Raw genomic sequence first — 24,655 nt, 5'->3', positions numbered from 1 at the left:
GCTATACCTACTTTGTCCTCTATGAGACTGACACACGCAAACACTGGAGGGGAGAAGGGTGGGAGCTACGTCCTCCTGGCAGAAAGACTGGCTGCTTTCTGACCCCTACCAAACATACTGGTCTATAAAGTGTTTTCAGAGGACATGCATTTCCAGTGGGGTCCTACCTGATGATCTGTTGTGCTCCATCAGCTGGTTGTCCTTGCCCAGGCAGATGTCACCCTGTGTGCTATTGCAGGCCATATTCAAGTCTGTCTTGCAGAAGGTGGGCGAGCTGGCTTGAGGAGCAGGAGGGATGTGCTTCTTCCGCTTCCTCGGCAGTTTCTGCTTTGCCATGGCCAGGGAGTAGTACATCCCAAAATTGTTAACTATCACAGGCACGGGCATGGCGATGGTGAGCACCCCCGCCAGCGCACACAGGGCTCCCACCAGCATGCCTGACCAGGTTCGTGGATACATATCCCCATATCCCAGGGTGGTCATGGTGACTACAGCCCACCAGAAGCCGATAGGGATATTTTTGAACTGTGTGTGCTCACTTGCTGATGGGTCATTAGGCTGGGCTCCCACCCGCTCTGCGTAGTAGATCATGGTGGCAAATATCAAAACACCGAGTGCCAGGAATATTATCAGCAGCAGAAATTCATTGGTGCTAGCTCGCAGAGTGTGGCCCAGCACCCTGAGTCCCACAAAGTGCCGGGTGAGCTTGAAGATTCGCAGGATCCTCACGAACCTTACCACCCTGAGGAAACCAAGCACGTCCTTAGCAGCTTTGGAGGAGAGCCCGCTCAGGCCCACTTCTAGGTAAAAGGGAAGGATGGCCACAAAGTCAATGATATTCAAGAGGTTTTTGATGAATTCAAGTTTGTTGGGGGAAAAAACAACACGTACTAAAAATTCAAATGTAAACCACACCACGCAGACTCCTTCCACATACGTCAGGGCAGGATCTGTCTCAATTTCATACTGTAGCACAGTTTCTGTCCCGTTGATGACCTGCTCAGTTTTGTTTATAATAGTATTGAAAGCCTCATGCGTTTCCAGACAAAAGGTTGTGATTGAAACTAGGATGAAGAATAAAGAGGCAAAGGCGATGAACTGAAACAAAAAGAGGGAAAAGAGACATCAGAACCACACAGCTCTTCACATTAATACTAACAAGGTCAGTGATCATCATAAATCATTTACTGATTCATCCCCAAATGGTTCACAAATTCATATGCACAAAACTTTGCATCTAGGCCAGATGAGAGCAGCTCTCACACATAGGCCAGGAATCTGGGAGCAGGAAAAGTCTTGGTGATGGACATCATGACTAGCTGCAACTCATTCAGAAAATGGAAACAAATTCTTTAATCTGTGCTAAATCATCTGAATTCCATTCAGTTGTCAAGGTACCTTACAAACAGCCCCCAAACACACCAACGACAGCAAGATTTGAGGCTGGACACCTCTCACATAGTGGAAAATGAGACTGACCCTGATGGTCTTGAGATTATGGTTCAGGAATTCACACCTGGCTTGAAAGGCACCTCAGAGGGTCCTAGGAACAGATCCAAACACCGAGTTTCCTTTGGATTTTCAGTGATTCACAAACACAGGATATTTGACAACAGAAAATCCCTTCCATGTTACAGGTAGAGTTGGTTGCACAGCCTGTCATGTTCACAGTCATCCATCCCTCATACTCTTAGACGGGACTAAGAGTAAACCTAGCAGAACCTCTCTCACTGCGGTGGCAGAGCTTTGCTAGTGTGTTAGGATCCACAATCCTGCTTTCAAAGTTACAAATCCAGGACAATCTGAACAAATTCAGTTCTAGTAGAGGCATGTAAATAGATAAAATACAGTTAAATCATAGAATCATAAAATCGTTAAGGTTGGAAAAGACCCTTAAGATCATCGAGTCCAACCGTTAACCTAGCACTGCCAAGTCCACCACTAAACCATGTCCTTAAACACCACGTCTACCCGTCTTTTAAATACCTCCAGGGATGGAGACTCAACCACTTCCCTGGGCAGCCTGTTCCAGTGCCTGACTACTCTTTTGGTGAAGAAGTTTTTCCTAATATACAACCTAAACCTCCCTTAAATAACCTGGAGACAGCCCTCACAGGGGATTATTAAGGGCTTAGAAAACATTTACTGCCTGATCTTCAACTTAGTCACCACAGTCAAGTATTGAAGAAAAAAGAGAACTTCTAGGACAGGATCTCCTAAAAGTGAACACTGAGACAAACAGTTGGAGGAGGAGATGATAAACTTTCTTACATCTCGTAAAACGTGCTAAATGAAAAGGTGTTTTGAGGGCAGTTGTTCCTTTGCTACAATGCTTAATGTCTTTTAAGTGACAATACATTATCACTACATTAGCACGCCAATAGCAATGGTGTGGTACATGAATAGATGATGTGTTTAAATCCCTCCCTGAGCCAGGATTTATAACATGTTATCAATGTGTTTGTTGTACTGGATTTTCAGCTTAAAAGACATTTTATAGCCAGAATTATCCTGGAAAAAAACCTCTGAAGACTTGAAGATTATCAAAGGTGTTACGGGCCCAAAGAGGCAAGAAGATGCCTAAACAGGTTTTTCAAAATTTCTAGTGCCTATGTGCTTCTTCACCTATCTAGCAGCTTGTCATTTTACCATTGTGTAATATCAAGAAAGAAACATATTTCTTTCAAAATGGCAGCAAATGACTAACTCTTTTGGCTTTGGATTTTTATAATTTTAAACTGTTACTTGCTAGTAAAACAAAAATATATGACAGGGATCTCAGAGATTGAGGCAGGCTCTTCCTCCTTTTTAATATTATTTTTTTTTAGTAAATAAACTTAATGTATTTTATGTTTCCCTTAATACTACTTACAAATCACTCTGGGTATCACTCATTTAATCTGCTAATTCCCAATTTGAAACCAAGGACCTTAAAGAAGCCCAGCAAATAGAAAAAAATATCATATTCTCTACTACCACCCTACTGGAGAGGGCAGCTTGCAGTCCGGGTTCCAGTGGTACAGGCAAGAGAAAATGTGGCAGCAGGATGCTGGTACGGTACCACACCAAAATCTTGAATCTCACTGAAAAAATCTAGTTACAAGGGAGACGGAACAGCAGCCATAAGCAAGAATGCCTCTGTTATGTCACTTTAATCCAGGCTGCAACATTGCAGCAAAACTGATTTTGTATACTTCAGGTATCAATCACCGAATTTAGTATTAGCACTCAGATTTAGTATTGTGTGCCACAACAGTTCATTTGGGCTGGTACAATACTTAATGGTTGCATTTTTCTAACAGAACATTAGACAACAAAATGTTGTCTTTACAACTGGTAGAAAGAATTGCTTTTATTCTGAGAAAGAAACAAGTTTAAATTTGCAATGCAGGCCTGGCAAATTTATTATATTCAGACTCACAAGATCGATCTATCTATCTATCTATCTATCTATCAAAAAAACCCATATATCTACCTATATCAGAGATTTGCAGCTTGTTTATGGCTTCCTTTCCTCGATCAATGAAACAAAGTTATTATACCAAGCCCCTCAATTACAAATGCTCTAAATCTGTTATCTTTCAGAAAGGACTGACTGAGGGACTGAACTGAACACTTATCATCCAGTCTGAACTTCTAGCCACGAGCTAAGCTAACAATCTTGCACTGTCTGGCTGATTTTTACCGAACAGGCTTTTCTGCCTTTGCCTTAACAACCGACGTGATTTAACCCCAGCCAGCAACAAAGCACCACACAGCCGCTCGCTCGCCACCCCCAGTGTGATGGGCCAGAGAAACAGAAGGGTTAGAGTGAGGAAACTCATGGGTTGAGATAAAGACAGTTTAATAGGCAAAGCAAAACAAGGACTTCATTCACTACTTCCCATTGGCAGGCAGGTGTTCAGCCATCTCCAGGAAAGCAGGGCTCCATCACGTGTAACGGCTACTTGGGAAGACAAACTGCCATCACTCCAAATGTCCCCCCCCTTTCCTCCTTCTTCCCCCAGCTTTACATGCTGAACATGACATCATATGGTATGGAATAGCCCTTTGGCCAGCTGGGGTCAGCTGTCCCAGGTGTGCCCCCTCCCAGCTTCCTGTGCACCCCCAGCCTCCTCGCTGGTGGGGTGGTGCGAGAAGCAGGAAAGACCTTGACTCTGTGTAAGCCCTGCTCAGCAGTAACAAAAACATCCCTACATTATCAACACTGTTTCCAGCACAAATCCAAATCATAGCCCCATATGATTTCTTACTATGAAGAAAATTAACTCCATCCCAGCCAAAACCAGCACAACTACAAAATTGCTGCATGTTCATAGCTCCTTTATTCCTGGCACTTGACACCACTATACACAAAAAAAGCTTCAATCTTGTGTGAGACAACTAGAGTCAGCAAATACAACCAGATTTATATAACCTAAGTGAATTAATCTCAGCTGATCTTTGCAAAACTTCTCCATAACATGGATAGAGAATTTATCACACTCTAAGCCACTGGTGGGCTAAGAATGACCCTTGGGAGGCTCCTAGAGCATCCTCCAGCATCTTTCTACACAGTGAAGGAGGGAAAAAGCAAACACCTTTGTGGAATTTGAGGAACACTGAAGCTAAGTCAGCACTGTAGTTTGCAATCTGGGTGGGAACTTTTAAGAGATAAAATATTGGGCAACCTCTTTCACAGCAATACTTTAGTGATTTCAGACAACTGTGAACATTTTTTGTCCGAAAAGAACAAAAAATTACATTAAACCTAGCCAAACTAAAATTTATCAACAACTCATATATAATAAGGATTAACTGTGCATTCAACAGTGCACTTAATCTAATAGTATGTAAATAATTAGCACCTGTTTCTGGGCTGTATTTCAGAAAGAGAGTCCATTCTGGTTCAGATCCTTTCTAAAAAAATGCCGAATACCAAGGGATTAACTACAGGTAGACCTGCCTGACAAGCTATTTATTACTGTTTTGCTCAACATTGATACTGTGAAAGGCCACAGTGCACTTGGCACTCGGCACTCAACACTTGGCAAAGCAGATTGAAATTTTTAATGGAGCATCTACATTCAACGGCGCTTTATTATCTCTAAAGGAAAAAGACATTCAGTCATTTCCAAAATCCACCGAGTATCCTTCTCTGTTATCCTAAAGGCAATCATCTTTCAGAGGTTAGAACAAACAAAGGCAAGAGAAAAACTATTAATCTAGTGACAGATTTCTTGATAATCCTGCAATTTCCATTCATAGCAATGTAAAACGAGATGTACACATTTCACCATGCACACAATAGCATATATATCACTGATTTTGAGCAAAAACAGACACTCATTCCTTTTATCTCTTATTGTGTTTTGTTTTAAATGGTAAATTCCTTGGATCAGGATATTCTGGACAGAGCTTGCACAACACCTAGCACAATGAAATCTCGTACACAAGAAGCTCTACAATGTTAGTGCAGTAGTCAAAGAGTTCAGAGAACATGCAAGAAGAAAATGCAATGGCCAATGCAAGAAGGAACACTTTATCAAAGAAAAATGCTTAGGGATTTACTTTACATTAACAAAGATATTTCCTTAGTACTATATTACATAATACTAGGCAATGTGTTGAAAAGACTCTAGCATGTTTTTCACAAACAGCTGTAATGATAGAAATGAAATTGTCATGTGCTATCCTCACTTTATGCTTTCCTTCTACTTCATCCTAATTCCATCTTCTCTCATTTTGAGGGTAATGAGCCTCTAAAAACACATCCATTTTTGTTCATGTGGACAAGCACCACATTCCAGACAAAGTCGGTACAGATCCAAACACCCAGATTCTCTGCTGGAGAATAGAACCACGTTCTATTCCTCAGTCCTGCTAATGTCCACAACAATTGGGGTACCACACACATCTTTTTCTTTTTTTTTTTTTTTTTTTTTAATGAAGCACACAAACCTAAAAGGAGTTAGCCTGATCATCATTTCCGAAAGGTCACAGCAAGAGACAATTTTTTGTTTGAATCATTAGCAACCTTTCACTGTGAGAAGTTCTGAAAACAGGTTTTGACTAGTTGCAAGACAAATTCAGCCTTGGTATACAGCAAAAAGCTTCATCGACTCCCTTTTTTAAACCAAAGACTGTGGCCCAAGCACATGGCTTGAAACTCTTTGGAAAAAAAAGTTGAAGAAAAATTTTCAAGTAAGATCCAAATAATCAGGATCCTTTTCTCATTCCTTAAAAGTTTTTAAAAAATAGTTGTTTCTTGTTTATTTCAATGGATGACATAAAATTATCTTTCTTCATTTAGGTTTTCTTTTTTTCCCCTGAGGAACAACACTTTTCTAAGTGAGAGAATGGTTGTACAGACACTCCAGGGCCACCAAAGCAGCCTTTTTCAAAATTGAAATTAGTAAAAGTTGAATTAATAAAAAGTTCGGTCCATTTTTGCCAGAAGCGAGCAGTGAAAACTTATAAAAAAATGTTCAGTATGTAACACACAGCATGCAGAACATTCCTCATTAAGTAGTTAAAGGTCTCAGTAGGCTGCTGATTCCCTCTGCTCACATTTTGAAGGCAGTGTGCACCCAATTTTGTTCATGTGTGTCGGCATCACATTTCAGACAACGTTGGTACAGACTCCAGCTCCCAGCTTCTGTAGTTGATGGGATCACCAGCCAAGCTCTGTTGCTGAGTCCTACCAATGTTCACGGTAAGTGGGTTAATTATCTACAACTTGATTTTTAATGAAGCACATAAATCTAAAGTGAGTGTCAGATGCCTGCAGATAACTTATTGGAAGTAGAAAACTTTATGATTCCTGTTTCGAATTCAGTGTCCCATGAGGAACTGAGCTGCTCAGAGTTTAAAGCAATTTAAAAAATGACAACCAATTCTAGGGCTGCAAATTGAGCAGTCTGTGGATTATCAGAACTTCTATGCATCCAATGTCATGTTTTACCTTGCACATAGCTCCTAAAGTGCCTCAAAGAAATTAAGGTCACTTTAAAAATCATGGCTCCAAATGACCTGACAACAGTCTTGTAGGCCATGTCTGGATTTCACAGTAGGAAAAGGCACCTAGTCAGAGGATGCTGTGGCTCACATCTAACCCACCTGCCCAAGTTTCCTTTCCAACACAAACCCAGACATGGGACTGGTTGCACAACTTTTTGTTGTCCTGTGATGGAGCCAGGGCCTGACTTCAGTCATTCTAAGGTTTATCAGCTGAGACATAGCCCAAATAAAACAGCAACAGAGCTAGAAATTGATCCTCACACTCAGGTGTGTTATTTATATTCATAAAATCAGACTGATAGTACTCCACATTCAAGATATGCTTTGTCTGTCCATTCCTCACCCTTAAAACAGGCTATTTCTACACATTATTTAGTATTCCAAGATGGACAGGTCATAGTCAGGGAAGACGTTAACGCACAGGCAATTGTTGGTAGTCACAGTCACCCTTACTCCTTGTTTCACAGTTAAGTTTTGAATAAAATCTCTCACAACATTTCAGTATTTTCCCAGAAAGAGTCTGTATCCTGTCTGAATACAACTTGTTCTGGACTTGGATCTCAACACCTCCTCCTTCAACTCACCTCACTGTGTAATATATATTTTCTAACGTGAGTATTCAATAGCAGCTTTTAAGGTTTGGTTAGTTCATTTGAGTTTCATTCCAGGACTTAGAAGGCTTGTCCTTGACACACTTGACTACAGAAACAGAAAAGTACTGAATATTTTATAAGCCCTTGGAAATACAACATTTAATATTCTCTAACGCAGGTACAGAATTGCCTTTAAAGAAAAAAGATTACAATGTTGTTTTAAATAAATATCTTCACAGGCACATTATGAGAATTGATACATGCATGTTGCTGAAATTTAGAACAATTTCAAAAAAACAATAATCCTCCCCACTACACTTAGTAGACTAAAAATACAACTATAGGGAGACTGTCACAGAAAAGAGGCTGTGTTTTATTTCTTAAAGAAACCAGCTTTGATGGCTTGCTCACTATTGAAATCAAAATCCTGCTTTCATTACAAAAGATGAGAGTATACTCAACAACTTAACTTTTCTTGACCAAAACAAGAGTGGGGGAGTTTCCACAGTCATGAATTCTTTGCTTTCCCACCAGATCATTTGTGCTAAACAGAACACACAAACCAGAGTAACTTTTCTGTTGAATAACAAAATACTTAAAAGGAAAGCAGTGGGTTTTTTTTAATATCATACTCATTTTGAAAAATCAAAAATAGATTTCCATACTTGGGAGATTTAAAAATTATTTCCAGTGACATCTGTTCACATCTGTTAGTTTAAGCCTCATCTTTTCATAGTTCAGAATATGATACAAATTATTTGAAAAAATAACTGATTCTGTTTCTTCCTCCTACTAACCCTCTGACCACAAGAAGTCAATCTATGCATTAAACACATCCAAGGTCATTGACTGCAAAAATGTAGTCAGATATATTCATTACAAAACTGTATTTTACAATTTTTCTTCATATGTTCTCTAAGATTCATTGATCAACACTATTTCTTAGAACAAGATGGTTATAAGTGGTGATACCAAAATTAAATATTCCCATCATAAACATTATAGTCTGATATTGACTTTTTTTATCTCAAGGTTCAGGAAAGAAAAGCCTTTGTTCCTGTAAATCTTCCATATATTGTCCCATAATATTCTCCAGAAGCCTTTTTTATTCTTCCAGGAATTCAAATCCTCAATTACTTTGTGGAATCCCCCTAGTTCTGTAGGAGTGAGACTCAGTCAAACAGGGAACAAAGCCAATGTCACGTACTGTTTCCAATCAGTCACAACTAACTTGTGATGCTGATTTTTTAATCTAATTTTATAGCTGCTTAGTCATATAAAACCAAAGTCTTAAAAAAAAAAAAATCCCATAAAAATTCCACTAAATTTGAGGGATATGGGTGTTCAGTGAAAATATGACTTGACTATGGATGTTACTTAAGCAGAAAAAGAAACTACATTTGTAAAGTACGTGGCATGCTTCACTCTAATGAGTAGCAACTAACATTGGAATGAAATAACAGAATTAGATACCAATTCCAGCTTTAAAGACAGCTTTCTCTGGCTTTAGATTTGACAGATTGTCCTCATTTCTGATTTTAACATGATAGCTTTTTTCCCTCTGTTTAATTTCATCTGGCTATCAGGAGACTGCTAAAATTATAATGTGATTTCAGAATGAGCTCTTGTGATGACCTTACCTCTCTGCATGGTTTAATGTTCTGTGGGGTGAAATTTAAATATTAATGTTCATTTTACACAAACCCAAAGATCTCACCAAACAGGTCATCAATCTCTTCACAACTCTATTTCTCAAAGTTGCTATTCTTCCTTAGCTATAAGCTCCCCTTGGAAAATTATCATTCCACACAAAAAAAAAAAAAAAAAAAAAGGAAAAGTCATATATGGTTTTATAGTATGATGCATTTTCAGTGCATTGCATCTGGGTATACTGAGTAAGAAACCAAATACCATCGGTAGCTACTAACCAAACTACTGGTATTTAAATATAAACTGAAGGCAAATATACTGTCAGTTTTCTTCATCACTCATAAATCATAATCTCTCACATTAACACTCTCCAAAGATTAAGGAATGGATACAGACACAGCATTTTAAATAAATCTTCAAGGGAAAAACAAAAACATGATACATGAAATATCAGGCACTAAGACCAATTTAATGTCTCTAAAAATCTATAACTCATCCTCCTTCTGGAGGATAAGGGGGAATGTAAGCAGTAAACTGTTTTTTTAAATATCTACATAAAGATTTAACAGCCTAACCTTAGCATCCTAGTTGGGAAACTCTGGCCATTATAATTTCTCAACCAACACCAAGCCACAGTTGGTAGAGTTCTTGCCAATATTTTCATTTTCATCCTGTGAAAGATAAGTCTACTCTTTTCAAATCCCCAGTACAGTTCTTCTCATTTGTACTCTCTCCTGCTAAAATTATTTGGCATGGAATTTAACGGTTAACATTCTGCTGCTACAATTCTACGCATAATCATATTTGAATGAAAAAAATCTATACATCAATGCACTTTTACTGATATATTTATTGTTTAAGAACAGCCTCTAAGTAATATGCTATGCATAGATTTATAGTGCGGGAGTATTTACAGTTAAGACTGGCTACCATCTGTATGTAGTAGTGGGAACACAAATGTTCTCTTGCTTGCTCATTCTTTTCCCATTTGTTATAGTTTTACAAAGCAGTTGTCTTTCGTTACCAGCTGGAGCACAAATAAAAAGATTACGAATGCTTCTTTTCATATTCAGAAATCCAGGTCCACAATTAAGTCACTCTAACTCATCTGTCAGGTAAATCTGCAGTCTGACACCAGTTTGACCCAGATACGTATCTGACTCAACAAATCTTAGGCACATCTACATTTTAAAGCAGATCATAAAGAAAACCAGAGTTACAAATTATGCTGTATTTTAATTGCATTTAAGTGCCATATATCTTCCCAAAGGATTCAAAACTGATTTACAAACCTACCTTGATAGAGACACATGTTCTGCTGCTCAGCATGGAAAACTTTGTCTCTACTGAGCAACTGGAAAGAAGATGTGACAATGAGTTTCAGTGGCGGGGCCACGCTTCACGCAGTGGAAGTCCCTGGGACAGGACTGATCTGCTGCCCGGGACATTCCCTTGTACTCCATCCCTGGTTGTTCCACCAGGGATATTCAAGAAAAATGTCTTCATGTCCAAGAAAATTACTAATTTCCTAAATGACCAGTGCCGTTTCCCACTAGCAAATCAAAATCATCTGACTTTGTTGTCCCATTGAGCAGCTAAGTTAAACATGTCATACCGACACACAACATATATCCCACTGCCTGTTTTTTTCCTCCTGAAGACTCAGCAGAACTGCTTGAAAAGCACTTATGCTGCTTCCAGAAGCTTTCTTTTCCCATCCACTTGAATTTATCAAGCTTGTTTAGCTTGTGATCTTCCTGAGCTGTGACTATCACAGCAATGTTTTAGGTTTTACAGCCAGCTGTGCTGATTTTTTTAACTAGACTTGGCATTTATATTCTAGCAATCATTTTTTAAAAAGGCATCAGCAAGGCTCACTTTGACCTTGCTTTATTGAAAAGGTTTGCATAGTTATGCAGCCTGATAAGCAAACTACTGTCAGTCATTCATTAAACATTGCTATAAATCTATGCACTCTAACAGGCAAAACATTTCTAGTGGATGCAAAAATGCAATGGATGTTCTTCCTGGAGTCAAGGCAAGGGTGAGAAAAAGAGGAATTCTCAGTCCATATTCTGGGTCTGGTATCAGACGTTTAGAGGCTTCATATTACTAAAAGAGCATCTTCCAAAAAGAAGCTAAAATTCCCTGAAGGGCTCTGAAGAACGCAGATTTTGAAGGACCCATTTCAGCCAATCCCAAATTTACAGGCTGAGTCAAATTAGCCTCTCTGTATGCTTTGTTTCCCTTCCCTAGACTATCCGTTGTTCACACCATTACAGCAGAGATTAGGCTCTGGGACCTGGTGACTTGAAATACTACACAGGCAGTATCTTTCTTTCTGCACTTGATTTATGATGAAAAGGTTTTATTTGGCTCAATGGGTCAAAAATGAAAAAAAAAATCTTCAGTGTAATACTATTTATTATTCATAGACTTTCACACCCATGCAGACAAATGGAGAAAAGAGAGAAATTCTTAAGAAGACAAATTCATGAAAATTCTATTATAGTGTAGTTTTCCTAGTACATAAATCTCATGTCCATTAAAATTACAGAAACATTTTCAGCCCTATCATCTCTGTCTCACTTAAGCACTCAGACTCATTTATGTCTACTTTTTCTCTCACTCAAAACAAGTCTGATGGCCTAATTCAAAATTACACTTGGGCGAATTTAGAAAACTTTAAGATTTTGAGGCTTGACATCCATTAAGATTTGTAATAGAGCCCATCTTAGCCTTCACCAGAGAAGCCTTATAACCAAATCACATAACCTTTTTTTGCCATCCCAAATCTAATCAAAACATACTGGAATTATTCACAAGTTTTCCAGGCCTGTGTTTTTCCTGTACAACATAATAAGACTTCTGCTGCAAGTGCTGGAATAGAAATTACCAAACTACTTCTTAAAAATTGAAGGGACAGAGCAATTTCCAAGATACTCAAAAGTGTGTGCAGAGCCTTCAAACAGCTGGTTAAAAGGTCTCTTTTGACTAGAAGCTCTTTCTTCCTTATACTACTTAAGCAGCATTGGTTTAATTTTTCATACCTACACCACAGTAATACAATACAGTTGATATTAACTGGTACTTTTGTTTCATAATTGCAAATTAGTTAGGGAAAGCAAAAAAATAATGAATAGGCTTCATAGACTATGTCATTGCCTAAATCTTAGTTCCTTGGTACAGTAACCTTAATGATGAGCTTCCAATGCAGCAGGTTTTGTGGAGTAATCTAGATTTAATAAAAACAAATGATGAACCCAGAAACTTCATCCTATGGCTTCTTACAGGAACTGGCGCAGTTGCAATCCAGCAGACAAAACTCCTTGGCCATTTGCACTACCAGGGTAGCCAACAACAGCAGTAGTTTAACTGACTCACAGTAGAGCACACAGTGCTGAGACTCGACAGTCTCAAGCTCCCTGGTTCTGATGTGGAAAGCCTCTAGGGGGAGAAGATTTTTTTCCCCATGTGTCTACAGCTTGCTCCTTTCTGCATTTCATACTCTAGTGTTCCCCTGCCCTGGTATTGTATCTTCCCTGTCTCTCACGCCTTTCCTCAACCCCAGCTCTGCTCCTCAGGTTTATAGTTGGATCCCGGACTTTCCTCCTCTCTTCTGAGCAATTTGTTCTTACCTTATTTGTATATCCATGTCCTGTATCCCCAACCACTCCTTATTTTCTTACGCAGCTCTCTCTCCAGAGCTGATGGGCCTCCCCTCTTCCAGGGTCCTCCTCCAGCCTCAGCCTTCACTTCACATGCTACGCCGGCTCTTTGTCCCAGACTGTTTTCCTCCCTGTCTCCATCTCTGTATCTTTCTGCCTCCCTCCACATTTCTGGATGATCTTCGAGCCCTTCTTCTCTGACATAAATCACAACCATCTTCCTGTTCCCCATCTCCAAAAGCAACTTAATCTTCCTTCTGCTTATACCACCCCATGGTCTCCTGGTCCAGCCACTCTCAGGTATCTTTTCTGCTTCCACTCACAACCTCATCAGGATTTTTACGCCAGTGTACTCTCTCTGTGTGGTTTCTGTGACTTTTATATTTGAATCTGAAGGGCACACATGCCTGCAAACTCCTCTGCTTTTTCCAACTGAATTACTGGTCTAATGAAAGATATTATTTCTTCCTCCAAACCTGGCCTCACTTTGAGGCTGAAGCCTTCCTCCCCCGCATCAGCTAGATGCCAGGGAAGTAGAAGGGAGCATAGGATAAATGCTGACCTTAATTAAACAAATCTACGGTCTTATAAAATTAAAACAGCTCCTCTTCAGAGGAAGATTTATGCCTTTCTATAATCAAATCACTGGATAGTCTATAAAATAAAAACAGCATCTCAGCTTTAACCTTTTCCTAGTCCAGACAAGACAGTGTCCTTAGAATTCCTCCATGATCTCACAGGAGCCTCTGAAAAGTCTTTTAAGATTTAAAAAAAAAATCTTTGAGATACCTAAATTGATGAACTGTGTACCCTAACACCCTGGTACAGCTGAAAGAATAAGGCACTTGGAGAAGAGTTTGAGGTCAGAAGGGCGCTTTTATGAGAGGGGGAAGGGTAAGGCTGTTAAAGCTCCTGTGCATGATGTATGTGAGTATGTTTCAAGCTCACAACACAATCACATAGATCAAAGCTAAATTTAGAGATAGTGAATTATTCATTGCAATGGTAGTCAGCTAGGCTTATCCAGACTCTCAGGAACTGAGCACATCACCCCAGACAACACCAGTTCATACATACACATTGTTTTTTCAGATCTATCTTTTGGCTCTGTGGTGCAAAAAAATTGCACTGGTCAACCAGTTGCCCAGAATCTTGTTGAAGGTTTTCCTAAAGATAGGTAAAAAACTATATGTAGCTTACTTGCAGTTTTTAATACATTAAAATTCCATTTACCCCTGTCTCCCGGGATGCAGAAGTGACAGTTCAATTGAACTGAGAAAGGGAACATAAGAAAGAGAAAAGCCCCCAGTACAACAGTTATTAGGATACTCAGACAACTGTGACGTTCAGATTTCATTCCTGCCCTGTTCAAAGCAGACACTTGAACAGAGATGAAAGATAGTTCAAGTCCTTCCTCTAGATCCTGGGAGAAGCATGTTTAAGCATATGAAAAAGATTACACAAGTTTATGAGAGGGATTATATGACACTGGGCTTGTGATAACAGAGAATTGGACTCAAAGACCCAAGAGGCTCCTCCAGCCCTCTGTCCCCGTGAATATTTCCAAATCCAATTTACACATTTATTTAATACATAGATTATGTTCTAAGCTATTGCCATTGCAAGCATTAGCATTGAAGCTGCATACAGCACCATTTCAAATGTATTCCTATTATTTAATAGCATCTGCATTGCCAACATTATTTAGCTTAAACATTCTCTTAGAGCTTTATCACCAGTTTGCCCTAGGGACTGACACTAATCCTTATACTCAGGGCTGGACTAATTAGCACAATGACAAATACCAGTGATGTTGTGCAAAGACCATCATCCTGCTGAAGATTTCTTTATCCAAGAGCTTGTTATTGATGAGAGGGAGCTTGCTAGCAGCAGAGGGGAACCATACGGGACTTGCCTTGTGATCTCAGGAGAACGAAGGAGTGAATTCCTGTGTCAGACCTGTCAATCCACCATAGCATATATTTCTTCAGAACCAGATGCTGAGATGGACAAGAACATTCATCCCAATCCGGCAGGCTTCAGAAGCAGCCTTCCCAACTTGCTGAGGAAAGCTACTCTCTGTCTGCTGCACTTTTGCTTTTTATGACAACTCTTGTCTCCTTCAGAGGTGTAACAGTTATTCAGAAAATAAATATCTTTATTCTTTTCCTTGTGATTCTAAAGCCCATTTATTTATTTTTTAACTTACATTAGTAGTTTACTTAGGAAAAATCAATAGTAGAATATACACAGTGGAACCATTCCAGGATCTTTTTGATTAAATTCTCCACACAAAGGGGCATGGGAAGAAATATAAACTTAGTATAAGCATTTGGATGTCCTGGATGGCTAAAATTCGTCTGCAGTAAAGCAGCCAGCAATACCAGTGCTTATATTATCATTTATGTGTCAGAGTCAACATGCCATTGAGTTGGCTGGGGCAGTTCTTCGTGCAACTAGAATATCGGGCTATCTGAAGGAAAAGAACTCTGCACTGGTTATAGTTTGGGCTGGTAGCTTTACAATGATCCTCACAGCAATGAAAGGCATTGTCTGTAGCATGCAGTGGAAAATTTGCATTAAGGGAATGCAGTTCTCTAGAGAGAGTTCCTGTGGCGAAGACCAGAGTCAGGAAATCACGCAGCAAAGGGGCTCTTTCACATGACTTGAGATCTTGCTGCTGATTATGCACAGAGTAGGAACTCCAGGAGAATGAATCGCCACTGCTGCCACTACCAGGCAGACTATGCTCACTAGAGACTGTTTGTGAATGTAATCTGCAAAAGGAGTGGCACACCGTGCGGCACGGAGGCATATTTCACAGTTTCCATTTCCAGTTTAAGGTCTTTATGGGATATTTACTGCTGGCACATTCTTTTCAAGACTGGTTATGTCTGCCTGCATGCTTCTCTTAAATAAGGAGCAGGTTACTTGTACATGGAATTACAAGTGTTGTCGCTGCTGAAATATGCATGTGACATAGAAGCAGAGGTTGGTCACTGGTGGCGTTTATGAATCAGCAAACTGGGCTTTGGGGAACTCTGTGTTTTTTATTTAGGGCTTTGCAGTCATGATTTGAAGGGTAATAAATTCTCTTTGTTTACATATCACTGACAGTCATTCATACAACATCTTGACAAAATGATGCATGCCAAGAAAAACAACTTTATTTAACAGCATACAAGCAGAGAATTCTAGTGGCAGGCTCAGCCTTCATTTTCACTTTGTTTCTTCAGCTCTTTTTCATCAGTTCACCTACTCACTCATCTCTTACCATTCTGCAATTCCAGAGGTAGAATATGAAGAAAAGCCATTTCATCACAAATTTTCCAGATGGTTTGCTTCTTCAGGATTTGAATGAAAGCCCATTTCCCTGGTGTTTAATGAAATTTTCCCTGGTAACTCCTGGGGAAACTGAAGACAAAATAATATTAACAGGATTCTAGTGGCAACTGTGTTCTTTACAGCCTCCTAATTCCTAACAAAAACATTGTTACACACAAACGATTCTTAACCATTAAGACTGTCCCTTAAGATGTCCAGAATTATAATAACTGCATTAAAACATCAACCTTTAGTCAAATAGGTGTTGGTGGGGTGGGTTTTTTTGGGGGGATGGTTTTTGGACTGAAGCTACTAGGAGAGATGAAGCTCACTAATATAAAGTTATATAAAGTCTAATATAAAGTTATCACTTGCAGTGTGCAGGATTACTTTGCCAAGCAAGAGCAGAGACACATTAAGAGACTGTATGTTGACAAACCTGGAAGACTGGGGGAAACAGAAGCAAACTTAAATGCACCAGAGGGTTCTTTCTGGTTTGCAGCACACAGCAGAGAGAGGTCTTCTTTCTGCTCCATTTTAGGAATAAAAGGCTGCTTCTTCCTTTAGTAAAGGATATGTTATAATGTAAAAGTTATCCCAGCCAGTCAGGTATTTCCCCTGCCCTCAACACATGAACAGCTCAAAAAAGCATCATTCATGAGCAAGGTTCAGCATGTATACTATGTTTATAAATATGTTTATAATATATGCTATTTCCAGTCCAAATACAGATTGCTTATACATCATCGTGTTTGACCTACAGTTTTATAACAGGCACCTTTGGTGCATGTCTCTCAGTGCAATTATGAGTTTGGTCCCTAGGGAGAGACAGGGAGTGACTGGTGTCAGATGAGTGTGATGCAGGACTCACATGAAGTACCAAGGTTGAGAGCAGCATGTCCACTCAACAAATGGAAGAATGTTGCTACAAAGGGGATTTTTAGCATTGCAAGAAACTACAGTCATCTTATTTGACAACAGCGGTAGTGACTACTGTCTGCAAATCCAGTCCTCCTCTTCTCTAGAGGAAAACAATGAAAAGAGATGTTAGTTGCTAAATTAAAATTAATAATAAAGAAACTCACCTGTACAGAGTACTTTTCATCCACCCAGCTCAAGTACTCCAGAATGATCACTGATACCATCTGCACTGTGTGGGCTGGGGTTTTGGATCCCAGGTGGCCCTAGTTCTTCCTGATCCTGAACTCAATTCCATCTCACTTCCATGCAAGGGCAGGCAGCTCTTAGGCCACAACACTGCTCCCGATGTCCCAGTGCCAAAAAAAAGGACTATTTCTAGTTTCCTCGTATACAACGGAGATGAAAATCATGGAAGTTCAGATAGAAATAACCTGTTTTCCACCTGTCTCGAGGAGGCTGGTTGCTTCCCAGACCTTCATAGCTCTCATTTCTCTGTCACTGTTAGACGAAATGAAAAATTCCCGTACATTGAATAACATCCAGTTATAAGTTAGGGTGTTTGGGTTAGTCCGTTGTGCTTTGATTTGTTTTTTTCTCTTGGTCCAAATATGCCAACTTGCACCTGCTTCATTCTTGTGAAGTTGAACCCTCGATGCCAGGTCATGCTTTCTGCATTAGTACCACATACAGTGGTACACAAAGGCAGCACCCCATAACAGCCATTAGTAACTTCAGCACATTTGCACATTACTGAGAGCATTTGGAAGGACTGCATAATGCATGGCACTTTCGTTAGCAAATTCTTGTGTGGAGACAAAGCTCCTGTCTCGGGCCATATGACAGATGCCCTCCAAACCTACACACTTGCATATGTATAACACATTTCTAATAATATCTTCCTTTATGCTGAATGTGGACATTGACATGTTACCCTGTTTATCCAAGATAGTCTTGATACATGAGGACAGCACTTATGTCTTTTAAAACTTTCTGTGGCAATGGATCTTCCGAGAATACTGAAAACTGTCAAACTACTTCATCCCGTAAGTCTCAATATATTTTTGGGTGGGAGGACATAAAGAGGTGTTATACAACCTCTGGAAATGTTCCAGTTTGAAAAATCATAATGTCTGGTCAACTCCCTTAGTTCTAGCACATCATTTGCATGCTGCTACTTTAATTTCTAAAATAATGCAATCCAAAAAGTGAAAAGCTGCAGTCATTCACAGAAAAACTGTTTGCAAAATTTTCATTAGGAATTCCAGTCTCCCCAGGAGAGAATTTAATTTCTGCTGTCCCACCTCCCTCCCACAAAAGAGGTTTCCCAACAAAACAGCCAGTAGCGGGGGTTTAGGATGCTCACAGGGGAAGTGAAAGATCATGTTAAAGTCTCTAAGGAGTCAACGCATGCCCCAAACTACAGCCTTGGACTGATGTGGATTCCACCTTTCTTTGCCTTCCAAAGGGCTATGCAACAGACTGAAAACCCCCAAAATTTCATGAAACAAGATTTTTGTTTTCCAGTCAGCCATAAGCATGATTTTATCCCAGTTCCTAGCAGGTAAGATTTTCTAACTGTAACACCCCAACACACTCTCTCTCTCTCTTTCTTTTCCTCTCCATCTCTTCTTTCTGCATTAAGTGCCATCTGAAGTGACAGACAGGCAGACAATGCACCAGCCTTTTCAAACCCTACTGGGAAACACACTTGAAAGAAAAGTATCGAAACCATCCAAAACCACACACAAAATATAATGGCATGCAATTAATTAACCTGTCAAGAGAGAAGCAGACATTATTGTTCTGATGAGCTTTTTAGATTGTGGGTTGCTTCCTCTTGCCAGGTGCAGCTGCAGTGATAGCGGGGGGGAAGCTCACAAAAATACTATACTGCCAACCCAGAACAAAAACTGGCCTTCAGACAAATGGCCTGGCCACATGCTCACTGAATACAAGAGCTTCTCTCCAGAAGAAATCAGACACAGAATGAGACAAAGCAAGGGTGGGTTTTTCTTCCATTTTGCACAGCTGGCACCAATACTATTTCTATAAGAAAAAAATAGATTAAAAACAAAAAAAGAGTGGCTGGAGCTCAACCAAAGCCAAATATATGGAGCATTTCAGGCTCAATCCTGTGAAATACTGAGTACCTCCGGCAGTGAGAACTGAGGATACTTGATAGAGGGAGAGATAAGCAGAACATAGGACTGGTCCAGTGAGGGGTGTTTGCCCAGGGTCCCTGTAGGAAATATATGAATGTGGGAATCTGACAAAGCTCTTTAGCTTTATAGAAAATAAAAACAGCAGAAATCTCAGTTTGTACGCATTGTTTCATCTGACACTCTTGCGCTTTTATCTCCATTTCTGTATGGGATTTATAGCAAATTTTATGTTAGTGCTTCCAGAGCTCCTGTCTTGCTCTCATTGCTCTCTGGAATTTTTTTCACTTGATTAAAGTTTCGTCTACTGTTTCTTTGATTATATAATGTCCTAGTGCAGCTCTTACAGTTACCCACACTGCCAGTTATAGCTTTCTTTTTTGGCCTAACCTTTAATAATTTTCTGGGATTCAGAAAATTCTTTATGTTACATGGGGTTAAATCACTACCAAGATTAAGAGGGCTTGTTGAACAGTTGCCATTACACAAGTCCCCTTATTCTGGAGCCTTTCTTGTTCGTAAGTTCATTGTAGTTTATTCATAAGGTAAATTAGTAGGAAACAGATAATACTTCAGGTGCAGATAATTGCAGTACCAGAATGGGAGGTTCTCTGAAATAAAAAAAATAGTTATTTATGTATTATTCACTTTTTTTTTCAGATTTCAGCCATGAAATTTCAGCTGAATCTCAACAGGCATCCTGGGGAACAAATACACATTATAGCCTGGGAACATATTCTAAAAGCTAGGTTCTGAAATTATGGATAGCAGGAAGCTGGGAAGCAAGAAATATTGTTTCTGCTAGAAGACTACCAATATGGAACAGGTTTTGAGAGTACTTTTGTAAAAAACAGGGTTATGGACACTTATGTCCCCAACTGAGGTATGTGTCAGGCCAGCTGAGATGGAGTTTTGCTCACTGAGTATAGGTCTATGTTTAAAAGATAAAGAAAGATTTATTCCCCATGTCGTTGGTAGGGATTTCATTAAATATTTCGACTACTAGCACGCTATCAAGTGATATAATGCTTCAGATATGAAGTGATGAGCAACAGTGTGAAAATCTAAGTTTCACAGCTTCATATTCATTAACAGTTTATTTCAAATGTATGAAAAATGATGCTGGATATGATCAGAAAAAGTACTCAAATGTCTATTATTAAATCCCTTTTTATCTATCACTGGCTAATGATCTGAATACTCATGTTAGAAACTGAGGATTAAGAAAGCTGGGAAGTTTTTTGTGCATTTGCATATAGACCTGTGCCCACCCTAGAAGGACTGACTGCTGGTATAGTACATTACTCATTGTCACAAATCCATGATCACATTGGATAACCAGAACAGGAAAATAGAAAGTCACTACCTGTACTGGTTGAGTTAAAGTATTTTTCTTATTTTATTTTACTTATCTGATAATGGTACTATGTGAAAACATGACTATATTTGTTTTCTGCAGTTCTGTGTTATTGAAATATGCACATTGCAAGAGGCTAGAAAGGTCACAATGTGACATTACCATAACTGGTTTGGCACATGAGGCTCTTGCACTTTCCAAGGAAAGAATATAGGGTAGGTGGAAAACTTCCCTTATGAAAGCAAATTGAGCCAAAGTTCTGTGTAAATAGAGCCAAATATTAAAACATTTCGGTGCTTTTTTGGCTGCAGAAATGACAACGTGTAAAATTGGCTCATGCAAGATATGGTCATATAAGATTGACATACATCAGTGGATGCACATGGAGATCAGAAGCAGACCATTTGAAAATCTAAACCCATGAAAGATAATAGAAGGCAATGAGGCAAGCCACATGCAAGAGCAAAAGAAGAACATTTATCAGTTGAATGTGCATTTACAAGGCACGCTAGGGAGGCAGTAGGCCATTAGATAATACTTAGTGTGGTACACATGCACCCATCTATGTGATAGAGCAGCAACAGTCTGCACAGGCAAAGACATCTTTCCTCATTTCATTCAGATCCAGGCTGCCTGCAATGCTAGCTGGTATCAGTGACACTCTTCCAAAAATATAAGCTGATTCAGGCTTGTACTCCTTCACTGGCTGATTATCAACATACAAGACCTGATTATGAATGCAGCTGCACTGGTGTAATAACAGAATAACTTAGTACAACACAATGGAGTTTCATGCTGTTAGAATTGAGACCAGAAACAAACCCAATGTTATAGAACTGGGGAAATGGGAGAGTAAGCCAAAAAAAAGTAACCTAGCCTGGCAATGTCAGACCAGCTAAGACAGTGACTATGCAATTCTTTTGAAGTCAATGTGACGACACAGAGGTTTCAGTGGGGCACGTGCTTAAGAATCTTGCTGACCCAGGAATAAACACATTGATTTTGGTAATGTAATGCTGACTCTGTGTCCCCTGTGTGTGTGTAAGCTCACTCAATGTGCACAGACTGCTGCTGTATTGTTCTGCAGCTACTAGGTGTAGTAAATTTATAGAGAAGCAATAAAAAAAACCCTTCTGAAATCCATTGTTACATGATCCAAGATTCGGCTCAGGGACCTTAAGATCTTTCTTTTATTCAAACCAAATCTGGAAAGGCTCATGTAATTTAGAAGTGCCCAACAAATTTATTCAGTGCAGGCTTGTAAGATATGCAGACCTGCAGCGAGATGCTGGTCTATGAATCATTAATTAATATTCTCTTACATGCTTACCTCAGAAGTAAGCTTGAAATGAAGTTCAAAATGGTGACAGTGTATGTGAGAAAGCTCAGTTTCTCCCATGCCCCTGCTAAATTTCTCGACAAAGCTACTGGCATGATGCAAGTGTTTATTAAACTAAATCTGGATGATATATATGCATCAAATCATTGGAAACTCTTCATATACCAAACCAGCCAAATTGAAAGTACTCAGTTGTCACTGTAAACCAGGCACATGTGGACAGGTTGGTGTAACAGAGAAAGTCAGTAAAATAAAACTTACTCAGCTCTCCCCAAGGCACTTCTAAGACTATGACACTGCCATTTTTAAAATTACCAGTTGGAATGACTTACAGGAGACTGCAAACAGTTGTTGCTATTTCCAAATTTTAGTTTCATAAAGGGACTCCTAATTTCTAAGAATAGTACTAATAATTACACCAAATAATGTAGCTGAGTACAAAAGAAAAAGTAAATGCAGCCTTATTCAACCTCTGATAATATTCTTATCTTAGATGCAACCCAAGTCAATGAAATGCCAGCAGAAATGTTTTGAATTAATGGCATTCATCAGATTACAAGCTTCATTTTGATCTTCAGCATGAATTTACTCTAAACCTCAGGCTAGATTTGAGAGCTGCATGTATCCTAACTAGCTCATGGAGGAGACAGGAGGAATTCCCAGGTTAGGAGGGAAAGGAAGGCTCATATACTTGATACAGAAAAATAAAACATTTTTTCAATTCAGTGTCCTATTAATTTTTTTTTTTTAAATAAGTCACCTGCAAATAGGGCAGTTTGATTTAGTTCAGAGGCTTGCTGCCACCATGCAGTACTGAAGGAGCACTTCTTCTGAATTTCCTGTTTCTCTGATAAATGTAACTTGGACAGTTGGTCTAAGTCATGGATAAAAACACTGTGAGGCATGGGTTTAAATTTTCTAAAGTTCTTCCTGTCCTGGGTGTGTAAGTGTTCTTGTGTGTGTTTGTACATTCTGTGCAGTTCTTTCTTACTTTTTTTTACATTTTCCACTCACATTGTTAATAAGGAGAAAACTCAGAGAAAATATAATAACCCATTCCATGTTTTGACTACCGTAACAGAGATTTACCCACAATCACTGAAAGAGGAAATAAATCCCAGGCTTCAAAAGTTTATTTATTTTCTCAACTTGGTAGACTGAGGAAGAAGTAAAGAAGAAGGAAGAACCCATCAGGACCTTCAAAAGCAATACTAGATATTGGAACGAAACAGAAAAATAGGATTCAGTCTACCTGAGGGAACATATCTACAAGTGGGAGCTGCAGTGTGCTTTTGAATGAGCTGTTCTTAGCACAGCAGTGTAGAAATGCACCGCAAATAACTGTAATTCATTTTCTTAGAGCTGACCTTCAGTCAGATGGTTATTTACAATGTTTCTCCTGGGAGGAGCATCCTGAGTTCTCAAGTAGACAGCCTGGTTGGGGAAAAATGGGGCATGGGCAGAACATTTGCTCTGATCATCAGTACCTATTTAACATAATAGCCATTCACACATGTTTTGGCAGTCACTCGTGCCACAGTCAAAAACAAGTTTTCCATAAACATCTACCACCTCCCGCAGAAAGACTAGGATGGGATGTGTAGTTTAGACTCAGACCACTAACCATACATTCATCAGATCAGAGGCCTGTACCATTGCACAGACATGTCCACAGGTGGTGAGTTAATACTGAAAATTTGTGAGGAAGAAGCTTATCACAATTACCATAGCTGGAAAACATGAAATGAAACAAGCATTTCCTTCTGTCAGTGCAACAGCTTTGGGGATTGCTCTTGTATACTCAGCAACAAAGGACAGAGAGAAAGAGTTGCTGTTTAGAAAACAGGATTCCTCCCTGGCAAATACACATAGCTGAACATATGCCATTGCTACTGGCTCCTCTGCAACTTCCACAGCATGCTATTCCTCCATTTAGAATGTTTTAAAAGTACATCTAAAGATAGACCATATTTTCACTAGGAACAATAAAAAAATACATCATCTTATCTTTAACCTGACCATGCCATAGGCAATTAATTTGTTTGCTTTCCTAATGAAAAGGTAAATAAACATGACATAAATATTTAATCTGCAATCTTTCCCTCTTGCCAATATGTGGTTGGTTTCTCATAGCAACAACAGCCATGCCATTGTCAACAACAGGCCACTTGAGTTACTGCGAGCCTGGACTAATTCCACTGAATGTAATAGTCCTACATCTGTCCTTCATCATAGCCGTTCTCCTGGTGCCAGCTGGAAAGGCTTACTCATGGTGGTTCTGCAAGCCAAGGGGCAGCAAACAGTCCTAGTCACAATCCCTCCCACCTCCCCTGGCTCATCTCCCTTGGATGCTTCTTCTACAGGGATGCAGGAACAAGTGGCGATAAACAGAGATAGCTATGGGCTCTCCAGAAAGCATTGAGCAGAAATAGCTCTGCAACAGCGAAAAACAGGGGGAACAGAAACCCAAGCTGGTTCAGCAATTTCAGAAGTTAGTCCAGATTCAAAGTGGTGTGTCAGGAGCGGCATGTGACCCACCATCATCTCACTGTGATGACATTGAATCTTTTATCTTGTAGCCCCTACTGCATTCTCCCTTTTGGCAATTAGTCATGCAAAGTCCCTGATTTCATTCTGCAGATGAT

At 39.5% G+C, this 24,655-nt stretch overlaps 1 protein-coding gene across 6 annotated transcripts in view; it reads right to left on the bottom strand.

The window, feature by feature from the left end:
* Positions 1 to 24,655, bottom strand: part of KCNC2 (potassium voltage-gated channel subfamily C member 2) — a gene marked incomplete at both ends in the record, with an annotated part of 102,660 nt that overhangs the window by 8,468 nt on the left and 69,537 nt on the right. For all 6 annotated transcript variants that reach the window (XM_082311158.1, XM_082311160.1, XM_082311156.1 and 3 more), the window contains one exon: positions 168 to 1,098. In XM_082311158.1, coding sequence (XP_082167284.1) covers positions 168 to 1,098 — 931 coding nt within the window. The remainder of the gene's footprint in view (positions 1 to 167; positions 1,099 to 24,655) is intronic.

This window comes from Platalea leucorodia (genome assembly GCF_965183815.1).
Source record: "Platalea leucorodia genome assembly, chromosome: 4".
Classification (NCBI taxonomy): domain Eukaryota; kingdom Metazoa; phylum Chordata; class Aves; order Pelecaniformes; family Threskiornithidae; genus Platalea; species Platalea leucorodia.
This window is presented reverse-complemented; position numbering and strand designations above follow the sequence as displayed.